Below are 25,510 nucleotides of genomic sequence, written 5' to 3'. Positions count from 1 at the left end.
TAGCCAGCACAGGTTTGGCAAAAACAGATTATGCCAAATCAATCTTTTTTCATTCTTTGATAAACTGACCAAATTAGTAGACCAGCAAAATGCTGTGGACATAGTATACTTAGATTTCAGTAAGGCATTCGACAAAGTAGATCATAACCTACTGCTTGGTAAGCTAAAAAAGGTGGAATAGACAACATCACCACCAGATGGATTTGTAGATGGCTGACAAACCGTACTCAACAAGTAGTCCTCAATAGTACTATATCCACATGGAGAGAAGTAAGCAGCGGGGTACCACAAGGTGCCATCTCAGTGTTCTGTACAAGCCTGCTACCGGCCCTGCAGAAAAGGCAGGGACAACCCCTTTACAAACGGCAAGAGGCTGGAATAAAGCCTGCCAAATTTATTAACATAAAACAGACACCAACCATGAAACAGGAGCTATGAAACAGGAACTATCCAAGCGGTTGCCTTCAGCAAACCAGCCCTCCCACACATTCCCCTTAAATACAGCTCAGGGCGTGGCCTCTCTCTGCCTCCTTCTGAGGTGCCCCATTGCCTTCCTCTGTTTACTCCTGATTGACTGCCTCCTCTGCCTCCTGCATCTGGCGTCCTTGAACAGGGCCAGCTGTGGGTCATCTTCATCCACGCTGTCAGGCTCACACAGCTGGGTCTCCACCAGGTGGGAGGGGCCTGCCTGAGGGCTCTGCATAGCCTCAAAGCCATCATCAGCAAGCTCTTCAACACCCCCCTCCTCCTCCTCTGAGTCGTCCGACCCAACTGCCGAACCCACAGGCTGACCCTGAATCACAACACTTAGGCCCAATACTCTTCAGTATCTTCATCAATGACTTAGATGAGGGAATAGAAGGGGAACTCATCAAATTTGCACATGATATCAAACTGGTAGGAGTAGCCAACACCCCAGATGACAAACTCAGGATCCAAAAAGATCTTGACAAAGTTGAACAATGGGCCCTATCCAACAAAATGAGTTTCAATGTGGAGAAAAGCAAAGTTTTACATTTATGCAGGAAAAATCAAAGGTACAAAGTACAGATTGGGCAAGACCTGGCTTAAAAACAGTAACTGTGAGAGGAACTTTGGAGTCCTAGTGGATGCAGTAGCCAAAAAAGCTAATACAATCCTGGGTTGTATAATCAGAGGCATAGAATCAAGATCATGCGAGGTATTAGTACCGCTTTTAAAAACCCTAATAAGACCCACACGTGGAATACTGCAGCCAATTTTGGTCACCATATCACAAAACAGATGTTGAGAGTTTGGAACAAATTCAGAGAAGAGCAACTAAGATGATGAAAGGCCTGAAGACTAAAACATGAAGTTTGGCTAGTCTAAAGAAAAGAAGAAATAGGGGAGACATGATAGCAGTATTCCAGTATTTGAGGCTGCTGCCACAAAGAAGAGGGGGCGGGGTCATGTTATTCACGAAAGCAACAGAGGGCAGGACAAGCAACAATGGTTGGAAACTGATCAAAGAGAGAAGCAACCTTGAATTAAGGAGAAATTTCCTGACAGTGAGGATAATTAACCAGTGGAATAGTTTACCGCCAAAAATTGTGGGTGCTCCATATATGGAGATTTTTAAGAAGAGGCTAGATAGTCATTTGTCTGAGATGGTACAGGTTCTCCTGCTTGAGCAGGGAGCTGGACTAGAAGACCTCCAAGGTCCCTTCCAGATTCTATTCTATTCTATTCTATTCTATTCTATTCTATTCTATTCTATTCTATTCTATTCTATTCTATTCTATTCTATTCTATTCTATTCTATTCCCTTGCCCAAAACTGTTCTCACTGTCAAGGAACTTCTTCTTAGTTCCAGGTTGAATATCTCTTTAATGAGATTCCACCCATTACTTCTTGTCCTGTCCTCAGGAGTTTTGGAGAATAAGTTGACCTTCACCTCTCTGTGGGAGCCCCCATGTACCAGAAGATAGCTATCATGTCACTCCTAATTCTCTTTTTTAGACTGGATATAGATCCCTTAATTGTTCAGAATAACAGAATAACAGAGTTGGAAGGGACCTTGAGGTCTTCTAGTCCAACTTCCTGTTCAAGCAGGGAACCTAAACCATGTCAGACAAATGGCTGTCCAATCTCTTTTTAAAAGCCTCCAGTGATGGACTAGCCACAACCCCTGAAGGCAAACTGTTCCACTGGTTGATTATTCTCACTGTCAGGAAATTTCTCCTTAAATCTAGGATGCTTCTCTCCTTGATTAATTTCCATGCATTGCTTCTTGTCTTGCCTTCTGGTGCTTTGGAAAATAGGTTGACCCCCTCCTCTTTGTGGCAGTCCCTCAAATATTAGAACACTGCTATCGTGTCTCTCCAATCTTTTTTTTCACTAGATATTCCTGCAACTGTTCTTCATATGTTTTAGCCTCCAGTCCCATAATCATTCTTGTTGGTCTTCTCTGCACTCTTTCCAGAGTGTCAACATCTTTTTTATATTGTGGTGACCAAAACTGGATGCAGTATTCCAAGTGTGATCTTACCAAGGCCTTATAGAGCAGTACTAACACTTCACAGGATGTTGATTCTGTTAGATGTTTTGTGCCAGCCATTGGCAGTTCCCCAAAAAGGTCATCAGATGGGAGCAAAGAGGCTTCTTTGCTTCCACTGATGAGTCAGGGGTCCCAGACCCCTGCAGTCCCATTGGCGAGAGAGTTTTATGGTTAGGGAGGGGCTGAGACCCCCCATAAATACCTCTGCTCAAGGGGCTGCTCTTTGTCCAGTTTCAGTTCTAGTCCTGCTTCTTGTTCTGTTCCAGTTAGCTATGCTAGCTTGCTTTCTTTTCTTTTGTTCTCTCTCACATGCAGGCATGAATGCCTTCATGCCAAGTAATTCTTTCTCTCTAATCTATCGTTAAATAAAGCTTCATATGATTGCATCTCTGCGTGATGCCTTTTCACTTGGAAGCACCTTAATGATCCATCGACCTCGTGAGACCATCTCACAAGTTGGAAGCAAGAGGATGGTTTAAGGGAACGCTTCCAAGCCAGCGTCTATTGCAAGATGAGCACAAACCCATTTAAAATGGATGGCAGGAGATCCCAGATTGTGACCAGAAGTCTTCAATCAAAGACAGCAGCCCTGCCTACAGCCCCTGAAGCAAACTCCGCTCCAGGTGAGAGCACAGATGACCTCCATTCCCTCAGAGGATCCAGCGGAGCATCTGGGACCCCTTCGCATGCCTCCCTACAACTGCACGCCACAGAGGGAAGCGTGGAAGGCTTGCAGTCCGCCCAAGACTGCTCAGATGCAGCAGAAACAGACCTGGCTCAAGCCAAACGCCGCGTGAGCAAGATGACTGAACAGGAACGTGAAGAGCTGCTTCTAAAGTTCCTTACAACACAAAAGACGCCTCAAGCCTCTCCACGGGGGACCCCAGCGCAGGAAGCCTCTGAACACCTGGTGAGTCTTTCCCAAGCGACCACGAGGCCCCCTAATATGGCGCCCGCCACCTTGAGTGACCCCGGGACCCCAGGGCTTTTGGCATGAAATTTCCCGCCAAACTGTGACCTACAGCTTCCTGGGGCAACCGGAAACAAGATGGCGGCCCCCAGTAACCCCACATGGTCTAATAAAGATAGGCTTCAACTAAGCCTGGAGGCCCAGCAATCCCTGGCATCCAGCCGAAGCAGCATGCAAACCCCTGGGTCCTCCCCACCAGAAAGCCTCAAGTCCTATGATGACAGTAAAGCCTGTCCACCCGAAACTGCTACAGCAGGGCTTGAAGCAGCCATCCAGGTCCTGGTTGCAGCCCTGGAGGCCAAAAGGACAGCAGCTCCAACATAGGGGGTGGCCAGCCCCCCTCCAAGGCCTCCTACCCTCTCCCCAGGGCCTAACTGCCGGGAGGGGTCCAGCCTGGAGCCTCCCAACTATGAACCCCCGCGGCCTCCCACCTTCTCTTCAGGTCTTCAGGACCAGCGATGCGCTTCTCAGGGCAAATCAGGCAATCCGGGAAATCCATCCATCCAGCCTCCATCCTGCCGGGAGGCATCTTGCAGTCCTCAGGAGGTATCTTTGCAGCATATGGGGCCTTCTCAAACAAAAACTCAAATGCAGGCTGGCAAATCTGGGCTCTGCCCCCCCTATGCCTCATGGGAGCAGATGAATCCTGGGCATGCCCAGACGGAGCTACCCAATAATCAGAGAAAAATCCCACTAACGACCACCAGAGGGATCCCTTTACCTTTTACCTCAATGGAGAGCTCTCAGATGTTTGAGAATGGGACTGACAAAAATTCTTTTCCACCTGCCTCTAATCTCCCGAACGACTTTAAAAAACTACAACTTGGGGGGGAGAATTACAACAGTTGGAATAGAGATGTGCAGGTATGTCTATTAAAGGATGGGACTCTAGAGATGGTTCAGAACCCACCTCCTCTCCCCTGGGGACCCCGAGAAGAGTGGCGTCATAGGCAAGCATATACCACTCTGCTGAGCTCACTGGATGGCAACTTGTTCTCCTGCATTCCAGAAGGACTCACAGCTGGTGAAGTTTGGCAGTTATTATACAATTTATTCAACAGCGACAGCATCGGTTTGATCACCAGACTTACAACTGAGTTTTACTCCTCCAGACTGAGATTTGGGGCCAGCATGCCTGAACATCTTGGAAGGTTGAAGGCACTCAGGGCAGAACTGATGTCCAGAGACCACCCTGTAACTGATGCGAACATGGTCGCTGTCATTCTGGCTTCCCTGGACAGAAGTTGGAGCAATTTCATTGTTTCACTGGAAGGGACCAGGAAGGAAGCCATAACTCTGTCCTACCTCACAGGAAGACTCATCGAAGAAGATAGGAGGAGAAGAGATGCAGGAGAATACGCCAGAGTCACCACTCAGCAAGCCAGAAGGGGGCGCCACAACTCAGAGCAAATTAATGCTCTACTTAAGTGTTTCATCTGTGGCTCTGAGGAGCACCTCAAGAAAGACTGCCCCCATCAACAACAAGCCCCCAAACGTGGTCCCAATCAAGTAAGGGGCAAGGGGCAAGGAAGGGGGCGTGGCGGGGGCAAAGGAAATACCAAGGGCAATTTTCTGCATACTTGTTCCCTCACCCCCATAACAAAGGCTGATAGCCCCACTGACTTATGGTTACTGGACTCTGGAGCTTCTTCTCACATTACCAATATGAGACAAGGGTTTAAAAGGTTAAAGAAAATTAACTCATCTGTCAAAGTGGCCAACGGTGATAAGGCTTTGGTTGTTGGGGAGGGCACTGTTTCTGTACCCGGGCTTGGAAAAGTTGAAGGGGTATTACATGCTCCCTCCATTGCCAACAACCTATTAAAGGTAAAGGTAAAGGTTCCCCCGCACATGCGTGCTAGTCGTTTCCGACTCTAGGGGCCGGTGCTCATCTCCGTTTCAAAGCCGAAGAGCCAGCGCTTGTCCGAGGACGTCTCTGTGGTCATGTGGCCGGCATGACTAGACGCCAGAGGCGCACGGAACGCTGTTACCTTCCCACCATAGTGGTCCCTATTTTTCTACTTGCATTTTTTACGTGCTTTCGAACTGCTAGGTTGGCAGAAGCTGGGACAAGTAACAGGCGCTCACTCTGTTACGTGGCACTTGGGATTCGACCCACCAAACTGCCGACCATCTGATCGACAAGCTCAGCGTCCTAACCCACTGAGCCACCGCGTCCCTATTAACAACCTATTAAGCATTATCAAATTATGTGACCATGACAAGGTGGAAGTTTTATTTCGCAAAGGGGGAGGTCATGTCACCCGGAACCAGAGGGTCATTGGAAATATTGCCATCATAAATGGTTTGCCATACTTCTCCCCTGAGAGCCCACCCACCTCAGAAGGGGCCCCACAGCCAGCCCCAAGGCTGTTTAAGGAGCGCAAGGCCGAAGCGGTTGCACCCAAACCCCCACAGCCTGCCCCAAGGCTTTCCAAAGGCAGTGTGGGCAAGAAACCTGAATCTCAGCAGGCACCTACAGCACCACTCAAAGCAACTAGAGCCAAGAGGGTGTCAGTGGGGAAGCCGCTGCACGATAAGTGTGCCCATCTCTTACACCGAAGATTAGGTCATGCGAGCTTCCCTGTAGTTAAAAAGATGGGAGAATTTGCTGAGGGAGTCCAGCTCAAGGATTGTGACGTGTTCCTGGACTGTGCCATTTGCAAGAAGACAAAGAGGAAGGCTGCCCCCATTCCTAAAGTGTCACTGCGTAAGGCCCAATACCCGTACCAACTAGTACATGTTGATTTGGTTGGGCCTTTCACACCATCCCTAGGGAAAAGACAGTATTATCTCACTGCCGTTGATGATTTTTCACAATACGGACACGTGTATACCCTCACAGAAAAATCCGAAGCCTTTGACGCCATAAAGTCACTGTACAACTTTGTAGAGACCCAGTATAAGACCAAGATCGCACAACTGCAGAGCGACCGCGGGGCTGAGTTCATGTCCCGAAAATTCCAGGACTAGGTAAGGCGTAAGGGCATCCGCCATTTTCTTACTGCGCCATTCACCCCCTCTCAGAATGGCGTAGCTGAGAAAAGAAATGGAATCCTGCAAACTATGATGCGTAGTCTGATTGCAGATGCTGGGGTCACAGATTCATACTGGGCAGAGGCGGTGCACTATGCCAATTACACCTTAAACCGCACATGGAGCAGTGTATAGAGCGAAGCCCCCCTTAGTGGCCAAGATGTGCACACCCAAAGACCCAAAGACTTCAGAGTAAACTTTTCTTCCAGGGCCTTGGCAAATTCATCACACCTTTCCTTGTCAGGCCCTACATATAGTAGGTCATCCACATAAACTAACACCTGTTCTGTGGTACCCTTGGAGTTGCGTGTGAAGACACATTCATCTGCATGGGATGCAGTGAAACCAACTCGTTCTAAACTTTTTGTAAGGCAGTCATACCATAATTTCCCCGACTGCTTGAGGCCATATAACCCTTTGTGGACCAGACCCCATATTTCCTGGTCCATGGTAGGAAACCAAATCTGGGACATTTACGTGTTTTTGGCTCTTACGCATGGGTGCATATCCCCAAGCAGCTGCGGAAGAAGGGGAGATCTGTCTCCCAGAGACTGAGGTTCTTGGGCTATGCTCCTGGCTCCAAGGCCTATCGTTTCCTGGGAGAAGGGGGCAGGCCTATGACTTCCCAATCTGCCTCTTTCGAAGAGGACTCCAATTGGACCCAGATCCACTCGAATGATCTGAGCCCATATGTCAACCGACCCAGCAAGGACACACCGACCACGACATCACCTGAGACGACCACATACCCTGCCACCGACGAAAGTGAGGAACAAGACGAAGATGCATTCAGTCCCATGGAGGACTTCACTCCCAGGACTTCACCCCCAGCGATGCCTCAGAGACCCACGGAAGGGCGGTGAGTGGCAGAAGGTAAGGAGGTCAAAGCGGTCCAACAAAGGGATCCCGCCAAAGAGAATTGACATTGGCCACATCACGTCTGTCAACAGCGTTGTGGTCACCCCAAAATCCTTCTCAGACATCCAGGAGCTGCCCATCGAAGAACAGGAGAAATGGCAGCTCGCGATGGAGAAGGAGATGCAGAGCCTCAGGAAACTCAAGGTCTTCACCCCCCCAGCAACCACCAAAGGAGAGAAAAGTCATTGGCACAAGGTGGGTTTACAAAGACAAACCACTTGCCAATGGCCTCTACCTATATAAGGCCCGTTTGGTAGCTCAGGGCTTTGCTCAACGCTACATGGAGGACTACGCGGAGACCTACTCTCCAACCGTCCGGGCAGAGAGCGTCAAGGCCGCCCTCGTAACTGCAGCCGCTCTGGGAGAGGAAGTCTTCCAATTCGACATCCAGACGGCTTACCTCCAAGCCAACTTGGACCGGCAGATCTACGTGAGGGCTCCTCCTGGCTACCAGCAAGAAGGGGGAAATACATGGTTGCTCCACAAAGGGTTATATGGCCTCAAGCAGTCGGGGAAATTATGGTATGACTGCCTTAGAAAAAGTTTAGAACGAGTTGGTTTCACTGCATCCCATGCAGATGAATGTGTCTTCACACGCAACTCCAAGGGTACCACAGAACGGGTGTTCGTTTATGTGGACGACCTACTATATGTAGGGCCTGACAAGGAAGGGTGTGATGAATTTGCCAAGGCCCTGGAAGAAAAGTTTACTCTGAAGTCTTTGGGGCGGGTTGACAAGTACTTGGGTGTGCACATCTTGGCCACTAAGGGGGGGTTCGCTCTATCTCAAAAAGAAAAGATAGAGGAGTTATTGGCCAAATGCAAAATGGCAGAATCTAACCCAATGCATAGCCCGATGCAAAGTGACTATTACAATCACACTCACAAGGACGGTCCTGAGTTCACAGATAATAAGCTTTACAGATCTGTGATTGGCTCCTTGCTATATATCAGCAATTTGAGCAGGCCTGACATAGCTTTAGCTGTGAATCTATTGTCCAGGCACGTGGAACACCCAAAGGAATTCCACTGGACTGCTGTTAAAAGGGTACTTAGATACATCAGGGGCACGGCTGATGCTCTCCTTGTGCTAGAACCAGAGAAGGGGAAGACGGCCCAGCTCTCCGCTTACTCAGATGCAGACTGGGCTGGTGACACCAAGAATAGTTGGAGCACCTCTGGTTTCCTCATATTGCTAAATGGCTGTCCAATACATTGGCATGTTAGGCAGCAAAAATTTATTTCTTGCTCCACGGCCGAGGCTGAATATGCCAGCCTGTCAGACACGGCCAATGATTTGATTTGGTTCAATGATCTGATAACAAGCATCTGGGCATCTCCTCCTCTGCCCATCCAAATTCAAGAGGATAACACAGCCGCAATTGCAATCTCAGGGGCGCATGCTGTGGGCTCTAGGTCCCGCCACATAGACATACGCTATAAAAATGTCAGGCAGCTTGCCAAAGAGGGTTTTATACATGTTGAGCATTGTAACACAACTGACCAGATAGCTGATCTGTTCACCAAACCTGTTCCCATTGACCGGCACAACCTTCTGTGTAAGCGTTTGTGTTTGGTCTTCTGAATGTTTTTATACATGTCTATGACACCTGCTCGCCCCCTCACACACATTCACTGGTCCCTGTCATTGGCTGGCAAGAAGGGGAATTGTTAGATGTTTTGTGCCAGCCATTGGCAGTTCCCCAAAAAGGTCATCAGATGGGAGCAAAGAGGCTTCTTTGCTTCCACTGATGAGTCAGGGGTCCCAGACCCCTGCAGTCCCATTGGTGAGAGAGTTTTATGGTTAGGGAGGGGCTGAGACCCCCCATAAATACCTCTGCTCAAGGGGCTGCTCTTTGTCCAGTTTCAGTTCTAGTCCTGCTTCTTGTTCTGTTCCAGTTAGCTATGCTAGCTTGCTTTCTTTTCTTTTGTTCTCTCTCACATGCAGGCATGAATGCCTTCATGCCAAGTAATTCTTTCTCTCTAATCTATTGTTAAATAAAGCTTCATATGATTGCATCTCTGCATGATGCCTTTTCACTTGGAAGCACCTTAACGATCCATCGACCTCGTGAGACCATCTCACAGATTCTATCCCTCTGTTGATGCAGCCTAGGATTGCACTGTTTTTTTTTTGGCAGCTGAAGCATACTACTGGCTCATATTTAAGGGATTGTCCACTACAACTACAAAATCACTCTCACAGTTACTACTATTGAGCCAGGTTTCACCTAATCTGTATCTGTATGTTTGGTATTTCTTCCCTAAGTGTAGAACCTTGCTTTTCTCTACATTGAACTTCATTTTCTTAGATAAGACCCAGTGTTCAAGTCTGTTTTTTTTATTGAAAAGTTTTAAAATAGTTTTGCTTTGAAAAACCCCCCTTCCCCCTCCCTGCTCCCCCCCTACCTCCCCCCAACCTCCCCCCCTCCCCCCTCCCTCCCCCCCCCCCCTCCCCCCCGACTTCCCAGAGCTAAATACAAGGTATATATATATAAAAAGGCAATCATAAACAACCATATACTAACAACTATAAATTCTAAAATCCATCACTCTCTAGCTTATATAGGATAAAACACACCTTAGCAATGTGCCGTGATACAAAATCAGCAGGGCATTTTGGATTTGTAAAAACTTTACATTTAATTAAAAGGCAATTTTGGTGTCCATCCATGAAAAAGGACATAGAAAGCTACATGGCCAGCTGCCCAACTTGCGCAGCTGCCAAGAGGTTGCAAGAGAAATTGCCTGGACTGCTACAACCAGTGGAGAATCCCTCAGCCCCGTGGAAAGAAATATCCATGGATTTTATACTGGAATTACCAGAAAGCAATGGAAACATTGTCATCTGGGTGGTTACGGACCTGTTTTCAAAACAAGAGCACTTTATCCCTTGCCAAAAAATCCCTACAGCAAAAATGTTAGCAAAACTATTCGTGCAGCACATCTACAGACTCCATGGGGCACCCCAATACATCATATCAGATAGGGGAGTGCAATTTAGATAAGAATTCTGGAAAGAGTTTTTATCCCTCTTAGGAACCACTCAGGGACTGTCATCAAGGACAGACCTGCGGGAGATGAAACGCCGGAGAAGAGGCCTAGAGAGCATTTGGAGAACCAGTCGGTCCGAGTCTGACTGAACACAGTTAAGATCCTTTTCTAGATCTTATCTTGTGGCAATGGAGGTGGCAAAGCGCGCTTACTTCACCACCCTCATTGTGTCCGCAGATAACCGCCCGGCCGCCCTGTTTAGGGTGGTCCGCTCCCTTTTAAATCAAGGGACGGGAGAGGACCCCTTACGAGGACGGGCTGAGGAATTTAGAAAATATCTGGTGGAAAAAATTGCTCAGATTCGGGCTAGTCTGGACTCTGACTGGGCAGTATCTGACGAGGGGAAAACGATGGGTTTGGCTGAGAACATTTGGGAAGAGTTTGATCCTGTGATTTTGGATGAAGTGAACAGGATCATGGGGAAATTAAGTGCCGCCACGTGTTTGTTGGACCCGTGTCCCTCCTGGCTGGTCTATCCCTTTCGGGAGGTTACACGAGGCTGGATCCTAGCAGTTATCAATGCCTCACTAAGTGAGGGGTACTTCCCTGCCGCCTTGAAAGAGGCGGTGGTAAGGCCCCTCCTTAAGAAACCTGCATTGGACCCAGCTATTTTAAATAACTTCCGCCCTGTCTCCAACCTTCGCTTTCTTGCGAAGGTCGTTGAGAGCGTGGTGGCACAACTGCTCCCTTTGGTTCTGGAGGAAACTGAGTATCTGGATCCGTACCAATCGGGTTTCAGGCCCGGGTATAGCACGGAGACGGCATTGGTCGCACTGGTGAATGATCTCTGGCGGGCCCGAGATAGGGGTTATTCCTCTGTCCTGGTCCTATTAGATCTCTCAGCGGCTTTCAATACCATCGACCACAGTATCTTGCTGCGTCGTCTTGAGGGGTTGGGAGTGGGAGGCACCGTTCTGCGGTGGTTCTCCTCCTACCTCTTGGGCCGTTCACAGACGGTGTTGGCAGGGGGGCAGAGGTCAACCCCTAGGCCCCTTAGTTGTGGGGTGCCTCAGGGGTCGGTACTCTCTCCTCTCCTGTTCAACATCTATATGAAGCCGCTGGGAGAGATCATTCGTGGCTTCGGGGTGAGGTATCATCAATATGCTGATGATACCCAGCTTTTCATCTCCACCCCGTGCATTGGTTACCGGTTGCCCTCCGGGTGAGATTTAAGGTGCTGGTACTTACCTTTAAAGCCCTACATGGCTTAGGCCCGGGATACTTTCAGGACCATCTGCTGCCGGGAACGAATTCTCATCGCCCAGTATGCTCACACAGAGAAGGCCTCCTCAGGGTACCATCGGCTAGACAATGTTGGCTGGCGACCCCCAGGGGGAGGGCCTTCTCTGTGGGAGCGCCAGCCCTGTGGAACCAGCTCCCCCATGAGCTTCGGATGGCCCAAGATCTGCAGTCCTTTCGCCGCGGCCTCAAAACACTCCTTTTCCACCTGGCTGACCTGGACTGACAGGGATTTTAATTATGTTTTTAATTTTTTAACTCTAATTTTTAATTTATTTTAATTTTAATTTTAATTTATTGTACAGAGGCCTTTAATTTTAATTTTATCTTAACTTCTGTATTTATTGTATATTATTGTTATTAGCCGCCCTGAGTCCTTCGGGAGATAGGGCGGCATATAAGTCCCAATAATAAATAAATAAATAAATAAATAAATAAATAAATAAATCTAGTCATCATCCTCAATGTAACGGTCAGAAGGAATGTTCGAACTTAATACTTGAACAATACTTAAGATGCTTTATTAATTTCCTGCAAACGAACTGGACAGACCTACTCTCTTTTGCAGAAGTTGCCTACAATAACGCAGTCCACTCTAGCACAGGCTACACTCGCTTTCAGGTAGCCACTGGTCAAAGTTTCAACGGTATGCCAGAACTAACCCCAAATGAACTGGTAATCCCATCCCCTGCTCAATGAGTTGCTAAAGAATGAAGTAGTAGAGGAAGTGATGGGCTGTTCGAATTATCCCATTCATAAGCTGGAATTTTTGGCACTCAAGTGGGTGGTTGTGGATAAGTTGAAGGATTATTTGTATGGGGCAGAGTTTGAGGTTAAGACAGATAATAATCCACTCACATACTTGCTCACAACCACTAAACCTGATGCCACGGGGCATCGATGGTTGGCCACCTTTTCTGCATTTAGATTCAGTTTGAGATATCACCCAGGAGTGAGAAACACAGATGCAGATGCTTTGTCAAGGAGGCCCCGGGATTCAAGGGCAAGTATCAGAGAGTGGATACAATTGCCCCCTGATGGCATTCAAGCGCTGTATCAAGGGGTTGAGCATCGAGCTAGGGGAGCAATTGGGGCTGAATCGGTGGGGGTTACTATTGCAGGTGTCCCCAAATTATACTGTAATCCTATTCAGGTCAGAGGGTAGGGTAGGTTTGCCCTGACTAAGAAAGATCTGAGGAGGGACCAGGCAGAAGATCCCCTCTGTGGCCTGGTCAAAAGAGCTTTGAGAAGTGTTCAGTGGGAGGTTTTACTTGCCAATTTGCCGAGAGGAACCAGAGTGCTGTATAAGCAGTCGGATCACTTACAGCTTTGCGATGGAGTGGTTTATCAAAGGGGCCCTTAGGATGGGCCTGAACAAAGGTGGCAACTTTTGCTTCTGGAGAAACACAGAGAAGCAGTGTTGATTGAGCTACATGACGAGTACGGGCATTTGGGGCTGGAAAAGACTTTTAAATTAGTAATGGATCAATTCTACTGGCCCTGTATGAAGACAGAATTTGGGGACTATTGTAGATCTTGCCTGCATTGCATTCAGAGGAAAACCCTACCTTCAAGGATTGCACCGATGGGCCATTTGCAAAGTTATGGGCCCTTAGATTTGGTTTGCATTGATTTTCTTTGCCTGGAACCAGATGTAAGTGGGCAAAGAAATGTATTGGTCATGAGTGATCATTTTACCTGTTATGCTCAGGCCTTACCAACAAAAGATCAGTGTGCTGTTACGGTAACCAAAGTATTGGTGGAGAAGTTTTTTGTACATTATGGGCTGCCTCAGTGCATACATTCCAACCAAGGGAGAGACTTTGAAAGCAGGCTTGTTAAACAACTACTGGGCTTACTGGGCATTCGGAAGTCTTGTACCACCCTGTATCATCCAAAAGGAGATCCGCAGCCTGTGAGGTTTAATCGTACTCTTTTGGATATGTTGGGGACACTCATTGAAGAACATAAGCAACACTGGATGCAACATATTTCTACCGTCGTGCATGCGTATAATAGCACAAGGAATGATGCCACCAGGTATTCTACATATCAGTTGATGTTTGGTAGGGAAGCCCACCTGCCGGTAGACATAGTCTTTGGCACCTCAATGGATGGGACTTCAGTTAGATCACATTGTAACTATGTAGATAGATTGAGGAAAAATTTGAAGGGGGCTTATGAAAAGGCTTTCAGAGGCCGCAGGGGTTCGGGAACGGTAGAATAAGAGGAACTATGACTTGAAAGTAAGAGTTCAGGACTTGCAGTCTGGTGATCGGATGCTATTAAGGAATTTGGGTCCTTCTGGGAAACACAAACTGGCAGATCAGTGGGGCTCCCAGTTGTATGTTGTTAAGGAGAAGCTGTCGGGACTACCAGTGTATCAGATATGACCAGAGGGAAGTTCAGGGCCTTTGAAAGTGTGGCATCAGAACCATTTATTGCCCATGAATGAGGTAGTATGAGTCGCCCAGCCAGTCATCGCAACTGAGCCCTGTATAGTGGGAAGGTTAGGAACTAGGGCAAAACCCGATCTGTCTGTAGGAAGTGAAATGGAAGACTCTGAAGAAGAGAGTTGTATAGGTTGGTTGTAGTCATCGGGGAATATTGGGATCACACACCCGACCATGGATAGTGAGGTGCAATTAGAACAGCCTGGGCCTGACATTTCAGAACCCATGCCTAAAGCTTGTGAATGGGAGAGGACTCCTCAAAGATTTGAGGTAGGGGACAGGAAGGGTTATTGACACCGGAGATCACAGAGCTAGGAGAGCCATTAGAGATGGATCAGGTCACTTCACATGGCCTGCGATCACCAGCATTAGAGGAGCCACCAATCCCAGACACCTCCAGGGGTGGGGAATTACAAGGGGACGGTGCCTGCGATATTGCCAAGCCTAAACTGCAGAGACCAAGGTACACCTGGTGAAGAGATTAACATATGATGCCCTCGGCCATAGCATAGAGAGAGAGTGATGCTTACTGTGTAATGAAGGTTGTTTTGCTCCCGGATAATATAGATGCTGAGTAGAGAGTTTGCTATTCTTTGGGGGACCAAAGAAACTGCTTAGGTGGGGGGAGTGTTTAGCGGGGTTGGCTGAAAGGCTTTGCAGGAGCCTGCCCAATGAGAGGGAAGCTCAGACAGCTGCTGCTGGTTTTGGGCATGGCGGGCCTGGATCGGGTGAAAGGAAAGAAAAAGGAGGAAAGAAAGGGGGTGGGGTGGTTGCTGTTGTTGGAGAGAGACCAGGTGAAGCCAAAGAGAGATTTGAGGTTTTAGCTGATCCCTTTCTCAGAAGGAGAGGGAAGGAGAGTGAGAAGGTGGAATTTTATTGCTTCTTTCACAGGGGGGAATATCTTGAGTGGAGGCAAGAGAGAAAGTGAGGAGAAAGTTGCTGGGGTTGCTAAATTCAGATTTTAACAATAAAGGAAGGGGGGGAGTTGACATTGACAAGACCTGAGACTGAGAGCAATGACAGAAGAGAAGGAGAGGCTGGTTGCTATTGCTTTGGAGACCAGCGGCCATCTGAACTTTGATTACTGTTACTTGTGCAAGTTATAGACATTGTGGGCAGTTGCCCTCATGGGACAAGCTGTTACTGCAGAGCACTGACTACCTTTGTTTGTGTTTCGATTGCTGCCTGGAGTTGGGATTTTCCCCACCCCCTTCTTTCCAAACGGTCACTGTAAAATCATTGACTATTGCTGCTATGACTGCCTGGGGCTGTTAAACACCGCCATGCATTGACTATCGGGGCTAGGGGCTGGTCATCTTTGTTCCTGAAAGCCCCCTCTCTTGACGACGAGAATCTGCCACCTCCTCACTTCATGTGAGCTCCTGCTGGAAAAGACACTTTATTAACACCTTGAGAGGGTAGCTGCAGAGTGCAATGGAGGGAAGCGGGGTTGGGAGGGTTTTGGCAACCTCTGAGGGGGTAACGCTACATTATTATTGTTGTTGTTTTGTTGTTTGTTGTTGTTTCTTTATTACTCCCTTTTACAATTATATTACTGCTTTTATAGTTTTTAATGATCTTTAAGTAATTATATTATTTGCGATAGTAGCAAATATCTGTAAAAGTTCTCTCTTAAGTTTTGGGCTTGTGTAAATTTTACGTTCCTCACCCAAATCTTTTCCCACGTGTCCATTGTGATAACTTCCTGGATGTTTTGGGCCCATTTTATCATACAATCCTTAACAAGTTCTGTTTCTGAATCAATCTCTATCAATGCAAGATATATCCGTTTAATATGTGCTGGTCCCTGGTTTCTAATTTGCTTTATCAGATTTTCATCAGACATTGTAAAACCATTTTTCTGATCTTCTTTCCACCTGGCCCGTAGCTGAGTATATTGAAACCAATTTTGAACAATCTTCTCGTCTCGCAAGAGACTATATGGCTTCAAACACCAAGCATTTCTTTCCAAGCTTAGAATCTCCTTGTACGTAGTCACATCATGTTTGAAACCAGCATGTATATTTTCTATTGCGTGTTTTGGAATTGCCCACAATGGTATCTTACAATCTAACTTATGTCTGTACTTCTTCCAAACTCTCAGCAATGCCTGTCTTAAAATATGCACTCTAAACACATTATCTACCTTCTTATCATACAACAAATATGCATGCCAGCCAAACAGCAAGTCGTGGCCCTCAAGATTTAATAATCTCTCTTGTGTCAAATTAATCCAATCACTTATACCTGCTAACGCAGCAGCTTCATAATATAATTTAAGATTAGGCATTTTAAGACCACCTCTTTCACGAGTATCCTGCATAATCTTAAGTTTAACTCGTGGCCTTTTCCCTGCCCAAACAAATTTGTTGATACCTCTCTGCCATTCCTCCAAATTAGAATCTTTCTTAAGAACCGGTATCATTTGAAATAAAAATAAAAATTTAGGCAGGACATTCATTTTTACTGCTGCAATTCGCCCCAACAAAGACAATTGCAGTTTTTCCCAACTCTCCATTTCTTTTTGGATTTTTCCCCATAATTTTTCATAGTTATTTTTATATAATTTTGTATTGGAGGGTGACAAAAACACCCCCAAATATTTAACCCTTTTGACAATCTCAAATCCAGTTAACCCTTCTAAAAGGGCCTTTTGCGATGCTGTCATGTTTTTAGCCAAAATTTTAGTTTTCTGTACATTAACTTTAAATCCAGAAACCTTCCCATATTGCATTATTATCTCCATCAGGTCCACAACAGAGCTCTCCGGCTGGGTCACTGTAACAACCAGATCATCTGCGAACGCTCTCAATCTATAATCCTGATCTCTAATCTGTATACCCTTAATTCTTTCCGAATTTCGTATTTTTACCAATAATATCTCCAATGTTAACACAAATAACAAGGGCGATAACGGACACCCTTGCCTTGTGCCCTTCTCAATATTACATACTTCTGTCAGGCTATTGTTAACTATTATTCGGGCTGTTTGTTTTTGATATAATGCCCTGATTGGTTGCAAAAATTTATCCCCAAAATTCATTTTGTCTAAAACTTTCATCAAAAATTGCCAATTCAATTGATCAAAAGCTTTTTCACCGTCTAAAAAAATTAGCGCCGCAGGGATCTGGTTGTTCCTTTCCAAAAATTCCAACACATCTACTATATGCCTCACGTTATTTTTCATTTGCCTACCACTAATAAACCCAGTTTGATCCCCATGAATCACCCGTTGCAGAACCCTCATCAATCTATTAGCCAACACCTTAGCAAATATCTTATAGTCTGTATTTAATAGTGATATCGGTCTATAGTTTTTTACTTGAGTAGCATCTTGGTCTTCCTTCGGAATCAAAGAGATAAAGGCAGTTCTCCAAGATGGAGGCACCTTTCCCCCTCTCTGGATTGTCTGGAACAGTTCCTTTAACGGTTTAACCATCTCTAATTGTAATTTTTTGTAGTAGGCCGCCGTCAAACCATCTGTACCTGGCGCTTTGTCTACCTTCAACTCCTTAATTACTGTAAATATTTCTTCTTCTGTAATCAGTTGATTAATCTCCTCTTTTTGTACTTGTGTAAGCACCGGGATGCTAGCATTCTCCAAATATTCATCAATGTCTTTTTCATTAATCTTCTCCTTAGCATATAATTTAGAATAAAAATCCACAAAGGCTTCCTTAATAAAATCCTGTTGAAACACCATTTTTCCCTTGTGTTCAATTTTGTCTATGTTAGAAGCCCTCTGCTTTTTCCTTAGTCTATAAGCTAGCCATCTACCTGGCTTATTAGCATTGCAAAAAGTATTATGCCTGGCAAACCTCAAATTGGTTGCCACTTGATCAGCCATTAATTTATCAAATTGTCCTCTTAATAGCTTAATAGCCTCCTTAGTCTTCACATCCAGTGGATTCAAAATCAAAGCATTCTCTTTTTCCTTAATTTCATTCTCCAATTCTTTCCTTCTAGCTTCCAAAGTACGTCTATATTTGTTGTTCATATATATCAACACTCCTCTCATATAGGCCTTGCTAGCATCCCAGACCATATCCATAGAAGTATCCTTATTCATATTAATTTAAAAAAAATCCTTCATTCGCTGTTTACACTCTTCCACATTTTCCTGGTTTCTAAACAAATTCTCATTTACGCGCCACGAGCGCCTATCTCTGTTATCCTTATTAATCTCTAACCATACTGGGCTATGGTCAAACTGACTGAAATTTTTCAGATAGCCATTGAGGAGAAAGACGTCAAGAAGCTGTTTTGCTTCTGCTTTTCCTAGTGTTGTGGCACTGCAGGGTGTCCTGGCTCTTCTGAATAGGATCTGGACACAGCTTCTTTTGTGTGTGGTGGAGTGGTTGTGTCAGAACCCTCATACTGCTAAGCTTGTAAGCCGCCCTGAGTCTTCGGAGAAGGGCGGGATATAAATGAAATTAAAATAAAAAATAAATTAATTTGTTAATCCCCCTATTTCAGATATTCTCTGAGCTTTCACTGTCAGGTTCTGCCATTCTCCCTGGGGGAGGAGGGGGAAAAAAGAGTTTGTAGTGCATGCTTCCTCTATCTGCTTTGATGTATCCTCTTCGGGGTGTGAATGGAATACCTTGGGGCCATCTGCCTTATCTCGGTGCAGAGGGAGGAAACTGTGAAGACTTGAGAACCTTGAGAGAGGAGCCTTATAGGTCCCTTTCCCATGGCTTATTGTCACCTATGGATTGGCCTGTTTGAACTGGCTGGATGGACAGTTGGGGTGGGGTTATTATTATGCAGGTTCTACCTATTGATTCTGGTAGAAAACCCTCAGATCCTGCCTAGCTTTCCTGCTGTTTGTACCTGCCAATAAAAGTTCCTTTTGAAAGGATCCAAGTTTCAAAAGTTCTGCTTTCTTGGCAGGGAAACGGAGGCAGATCCTTACGGGTTGCTTGCAAAGCTGAGGATCTGGTCCATGTGAGTTGGTTTGCAGTAGACAGTTTTCCAGTTCTTCATTGTCTAGTCTCCTTATATCAATGTCAAGGAATAGGAGTCTTTTGTCTGTTTGTGTGAATTTGATTCCAGGGAATATGTTATTGAGTATGTGGTGTTTCTTCAATTTGGGAGCATTTGATGATGGTATCATCGACGTAGTGTGTCCAGAATTTTGGTTGGATAGTGGGTAGAGCTATGGATTCGATGGTGGGTAGAGCTATGGATTATTTATTTTACTGTTTTATTTGATTGTTGTGTGTTGCCTAGAGTCATTTTCTATGAGATGGGTGGCCATATAAATTTAATTAATAAATAATAAAAAATAAATAACAGAGTTATTGTCTTTTATGTAGTCAACAAGTCAATTTTGCCACCTCTGCAAATTCTGCATTCTTCATCAACAATTCCTCCATTGTGGGTATTTCAGATTCTTTTCATCTTTGTGGATATAATAATGCTGCATGTACATGTACACAAACAATATTCTGTATTTTTTCTAGTTGTCTTTCCATTAGTTTCAGTAAAGAATGTTCTGGTTTCAGAAAAGTTCTGGTTTCTTGACATTTTAATTAGAGAGAAATTATCAATTCATTTTTTACTTATTTGTTATACTGATATATAGTTCTCTTCAGTACATGTGCTAGTCAACTGGGAATAGAATAGGTTGTCAGCTCTGCCTGTCTTGGATTGGGGCCTCACAGGCATCCTGCCATCAAAAGAAGGGGGGGGAAGGTTGAAATGGAAAAATGGAGGAAGGATGAAAGGGGAAAGATGACAGGACAATAAAGCTTTCTGTGTATGTGATAGGAAATCGGTAGAAGGGGATGATGAGCCGAATCCTGATTGTACCAGCACCCTGCAGCCAGGCACCCTGAGAAATAAGTGGACAATCCCCAACTTCTCAGAGATCTCAAAAAACATCTTCGCCTACTCTGGTTGGCTAGAAACAGACTGGTCACAGGAGGAGGGGTAGGCTGGGGCAAGCCTAAACCTTATTTTTGTAATTAGCGAATCTGGTAAATTTCAGTGCTGGCTTGACTTTTCTGAAACCAACATCCTTAGTAAAAGAACCCTTTGCTTTAACCAAATGGAGTCAAAGGCTTTTCTTTCCTAAAGGGGCAGGTCTGACAAATGTAAGTAATTATAACATAACACAATGATACTAGCCACTATTGCTCATATAATGGGAACTGTTTGTTACATTCTGACACTTGTTATTTAAGAAATATTGTCAGCTAAGTTTTACTGCTCTGCATCACAAAATTCTTATGATGAAGCTCCCCATAAGAAAACTTGCCTGCTTTAAATACATCTTTTGAATAGAGATTTATGACTTCAGAACACAAATGTCAGTGAGCCTGTTATAAATTGCTTTTGGCATCCTCATTCTATCTTTTTTTGGGCTTAGAATATTTCTATCTGAAAGTGATAAATTCCCCTATAAGTGCTTTGAATGCTTCAATAATTACAAATATATGGAAGTTTGTGCATGCAATTTCTGCATATAGGTCTTTAAAAAAACATATTCAATAAAGAAAAAAATAGGATGCTGCAGAAAAATGTGCCAAATAATTTGATAAATGAGATATATAAAAATACATATTAATAATGCAATAAAATACATGTTAATAAAGGCTTTTCAAGCACCAAGTATGTGTATAGGAAACAATTTTATTTTCTACACAATTTTTGTCCCTTTTATCCAAAAAAGCAATTATGTGGATTAATACTCAAGTTTAAATTTTGCTTAAACTTGGATGAGCTACAGATTATTTTACCAACTCTTGCTCCTGTTTGGATGCTCAAATGTAGGATGTTTTAGGAAGCCCCTAAGTAGCAGCAAGATTAATTTGGTTCTGTGAGAAGCAAAAGACATTGGATGCTTAGATAATAGTGAAAATTAATGTTAGTCATATCAATGGATCAAATACTTAAAATGTTTAACTCTTAGAACTTATTCAGACAATACATTTAATTTCAAACATTTCTCTCCAGCAACTGGAGATGAGGAAATACTTTCATTTATAAAAATTGGTTCCTATGACATTGGTTAGAATAATTGTGATGTTTTCTGCGATAATATTGTACAGTGTTTAATCTATTCTGTGTCAAGGGCATTGCAGCGTAGCAGTGCTATTCCAAACACAATTGGTGTTTAGTGGACACATTTCGCTTGGGGGGGGCGAAAGCTCTAATAAGCAGGCATATACATAGAATGAAGGCTATTGCTAAGCACATTTGATTTGTGCTTAGATTGTAAGCCGCCCTGAGTCTTCGGAGAAGGGCGGGATATAAATGGGATTAAAATAAAAATAAATAAAAATAAAGACTTGTATGTGTTGCCAGACATGGGAGCTAGAAGTTACTATCATTCAAAGCCAGTACATCGTAGTCATTTTTTCTGCATTTGAATCGGGCCTTAGCTATGATTGTAGAATATACATATACATATAGTTCTTTTTGAAGAGTTTTTTGTTCTGAGTTTTTATATGGGATTTAGCTGTCCAGTCACAATAGCAATATAAACAATGATGTAAATCAAATTAATAAACTTAATTAGCAAAAATGTGTATCAGTTGTAATCAGCAAAAAGGAGCCAGTATTATATAACTTTTATCACGTTGCATAGCACATTATTATTGGATTGATATTTTGTTATTTAGTGCAATTCAAGCAGTGTACATAACGCTCCCACCCAGTGGTGGGATTCAGCCAGTCTTCCCCAGTTCGGCAGAACCGGTAGCTAATTTTTTGTTGCCCAAGCCCATAATGGATTTCCGGAAGCAGCATCCACACAGAGAACCGGTTGTTCACATATTTGAATCCCACCACTGCTCCCACCTATTTCCCCCCACAAGAACCCCGTTAGTAGAGTTGGGCTGAGAGAACAACCGGTCCAAAATCACCCAGCTGGCTTTCATGTCTCATATATATATATATATATACACACACACACACATATACATACATACATACACACACACACATATATAAATTCAGCTGCTAGTTATACCACATATTCTTCAGTTGATAAAAAAGGCATTTCTATAGAAGTTTCCTAATACTCATCTATTAAAATATAATTAAACTTACCAGACTGATTGCTTAATACCAGAGACTTTGTAAGCAGTAGCAGTGTACCCATATCACGGAGCAAATTATGACTGGAATGGAGGGGACTATCAGAAATGTGAAGATTACATGGAACTGAGTTCCATTAGTCCAAGAAGAATTGGACTATGGAACTCTAGCAAGAATTCTGGGATTCTTGGAGGTCCCTAAAGGAACTCCTTTAATTCCTTTACTCCTCAATATCCAAAAACCCGAGGGAGAGAGAACAAGTGAAGTTCACTGTACTTGTGCTTGTAGGAGAGAGCTAGAGATAAGACAAGACTTATCTCTCTCGTCTACATCTTAAAAAACTCAGTTTTTTAAGCTGTAGGCCTAGGATGTGTATTTATTTTTGCTATAAAAAGGAAATCCCACCCTATTTCACAGAGGTGGCAAAATGTCAGATTAATAATAATTTGGCAACATTTCACAATATCTGAAGAGACGTCTTAGAAGTTGAAAAGAATTTAGATGTGAGAGAAAATAGCATGAGTTCAAACAGGGAAATTTCTCGGATATTTTCTCACCTTAAAAATTATTTTTATTGATATTTTTGGCTGTGATTGAAGATAATACAAACAGATACTTTCACATTTATCAGAGGAGACGTCACAAGGGGCTAAATGTGCATTATAAGAATATTTGCTCTCTGTTTCATTGTGAATTTACTGGTATAACTGTCATTTTATTGCCTGTCTTAGTGTTCTCCAATGCAGGCTTCATCTGCCACCTGGGGATTATACCATCCTACTTGTATAATATTGTTCTATTTAATGCCCAATATTCCCTGAATAATACTGCTAGCATTCTTTTAGATTAGCTTTCTTTATGAAAAGAAGATTATTTTTTTCTTTGGGGGAGCATTCAGATGGACAGCTTCCCATCTCTATTCCAAAGCAACATAAACTTGGAAGAAAAGCTTTTATCATTTTAATTAAAAGAATTAACAGAATAACAAAGTTGGAAGGGACCTTGGAGGTCTTCTAGTCCAACCCCTTGCTCATGCAGGAGATCCCATACCATTTTACACAAATGGTTGTCCAATCTCTTCTTAAAAACCTCCAGTGTTGGAGCACCAACAACTTCTGAAGGCAAATTATTCCACTGATTAACTATTCTCCTTAGTTCTAGATTGGTTCTCTCTTTGATTTGTTTCCATCTATTGCTTCTTGTCCTTCCTTCAGGTATTTGGAGAATAGTTTGATCCCCTCTTTTTTGTGGCAGTCTCTTAGACTTGGAACATTGCTATCATGTCAGCCCTAATACTTTTTTCTTTAAACTAGACATACCCAGTTCCTGCAACCGTTCTTCACATGAGCCGCTAGCCATTCCCCTAATCTTTGTTGCTCTTGTCTGCATTCTTTCCAGAGTCTCAGCATCTTTTTTATATTTATGTATATTATAATATATAACTATATATTATATTTTTATATACTGCTCAAAAAAAGGGAACACTTAAACAACACAATTTCCTGTATTTATTAGTAGGATGTCTTATATTCTGTTATAAAGACGGTCATGTTGTCACATATATATATATTTAAATGTCCGTAAATTTCCTAAAAGCATAAGCAATTTGTTGTCTCAGTGGCCAACTCTCTAATCAATTGAACAAGGTTCATTAGGCAAACCACGGCAGAATCTATAATTTCATGCTGAGATTTCCGACTACTTCAAAGGAATTACTATATACGTAGTTGCTTAATCTACATTCATTATTAAACTATCATGCTGCTGGAACGACGCACAGAATGGCTGTTACAAAATATTTCCAGCTATCAATAAATGTACAGGGATTATATTCTTTGTCTTCCCAAAACACGTCTCTCTTTCAAGATTTTTTTTTCTTCATTCATCGTTCGGGGAAAATATCTTAACTCAAAACCTGGAAACTACTTCTGCGATATTCAGCTTCACAACACAATACACGAAATTATACGGGGAAACCAGCGTCATGGGTCTGGTTTAACACGATAAACGCGTTAAACCAGGCTGCATACGTACTCACTTCCTTTAGCAAACCTCCTTCCCCATAAACCTCACTATGAACAAGGCGCAAAGGTCGCAGAGCTCGTATCAAACCGTCCCACCGAGCGAACGAAACAACCAATCAGAGGCGCGAGACCTTAGCGTAACAGGATACGTATGCGCACACGCAAATTTTCCCCTCCGGTTCCTAATGTACCATAGAGTTAATTCATGCGACTCCTTGACTCTTTTTCGTCAAGTAAGGGGGGATTAGAATTATCATAAGGATGAAATCAGTACGGTTTTTTTCTATTATCTGCATGGGTCAATTAAAAAAAGAGCTTCAAGCTGAGCAATGAAACCGAGCAACCAAATCCCTGAGAGTATCAATCTCTGCCCTCTACAATCTCACGCGTGCGCCCTCGCAAATTGACATGCGCGTGTTGTATAACTCCCAAAGCGCACAATTTGAACCGATTCTTGGGCTGGGTCTGTCTTCTGGCCTGTATTTGGCGGGAAAGGCACGGTAAATTCCGGAGCCATTCCGGTATTGAGCCCGTCAGCCACATGGCGCAGGAGCAGCACCCGCAGTCCAGAACCCCGTGGAAAGAAACGCGGCTGGCTTTGAGACGGTTGGCCGAGTGCCTGAAGTGTTCTCTTTGGTAACCGATTATGCCTGAGAAAAAGGAGGGCGGAAGGGATTTTGATTGGGGAAAAGGGATTTGGAAATGAAGTCGTATTAAGTAAAATAAGATCGCTTTGTATATACCAGGGGTAGGCAACCTCGGCTCTTTTCCATGAGTCATAAAAGAGCCGAGGTTGCCTACCCCTGGTATATACAAACGGTTCGGTTGACGAGCTCTTTTTCAGAGCTCCTTTCTACGTTTGAATTTAATGAGTAAGCAACGAGGCAGTGGTTTTCTTAACCGCAGTTTATGGAGAAAGTTGTTGTGATTGGGTTACACCGTCATGCTAAGATAGGGCTAACAAGTAAGGACTGCAACTATCCAGACGATAACGAGTAAAGAAATACAGGAAGCTTTTAATCTTTGCTGTTATCAGCGGTCCTGTGGATGTTTCCAGCGCAGAACTAACTGATCTCCCTAACTAACGTGCCAGCAGACCATATTGTTTAGTGTAGGGGTCTCCAACCATGGCAACTTTAAGACTTGTGGACTTCAACTCCCATGGTTACAGCCCCCGGTTTAGTGAGTTGTGTAAAACTTGTCAACAAGCTAGGTAAATTAATGATTTAAGGTAGCATATGTATTGATCTAC

General features: G+C 44.1%; 1 protein-coding gene across 1 annotated transcript in view; it reads left to right on the top strand.

Moving 5' to 3' along the window:
- Window positions 1-24,687: 24,687 nt before the first annotated feature.
- The window catches only part of BARD1 (BRCA1 associated RING domain 1), a 96,220-nt gene continuing 95,397 nt past the window's right edge, over window positions 24,688-25,510 (top strand). The window contains exon 1 of the mRNA XM_083354584.1: window positions 24,688-24,894. Within this exon, the coding sequence (XP_083210710.1) occupies window positions 24,800-24,894 (95 nt within the window). The 5' untranslated portion in view covers window positions 24,688-24,799. The remainder of the gene's footprint in view (window positions 24,895-25,510) is intronic.

This window comes from Vipera ursinii (assembly GCF_947247035.1).
Source record: "Vipera ursinii genome assembly, chromosome: 1".
Taxonomy (NCBI): Eukaryota; Metazoa; Chordata; class Lepidosauria; order Squamata; family Viperidae; genus Vipera; species Vipera ursinii.
The sequence above is the reverse complement of the archived record's forward strand: the minus strand, read 5'-3'. Positions and strand labels throughout refer to the sequence as shown.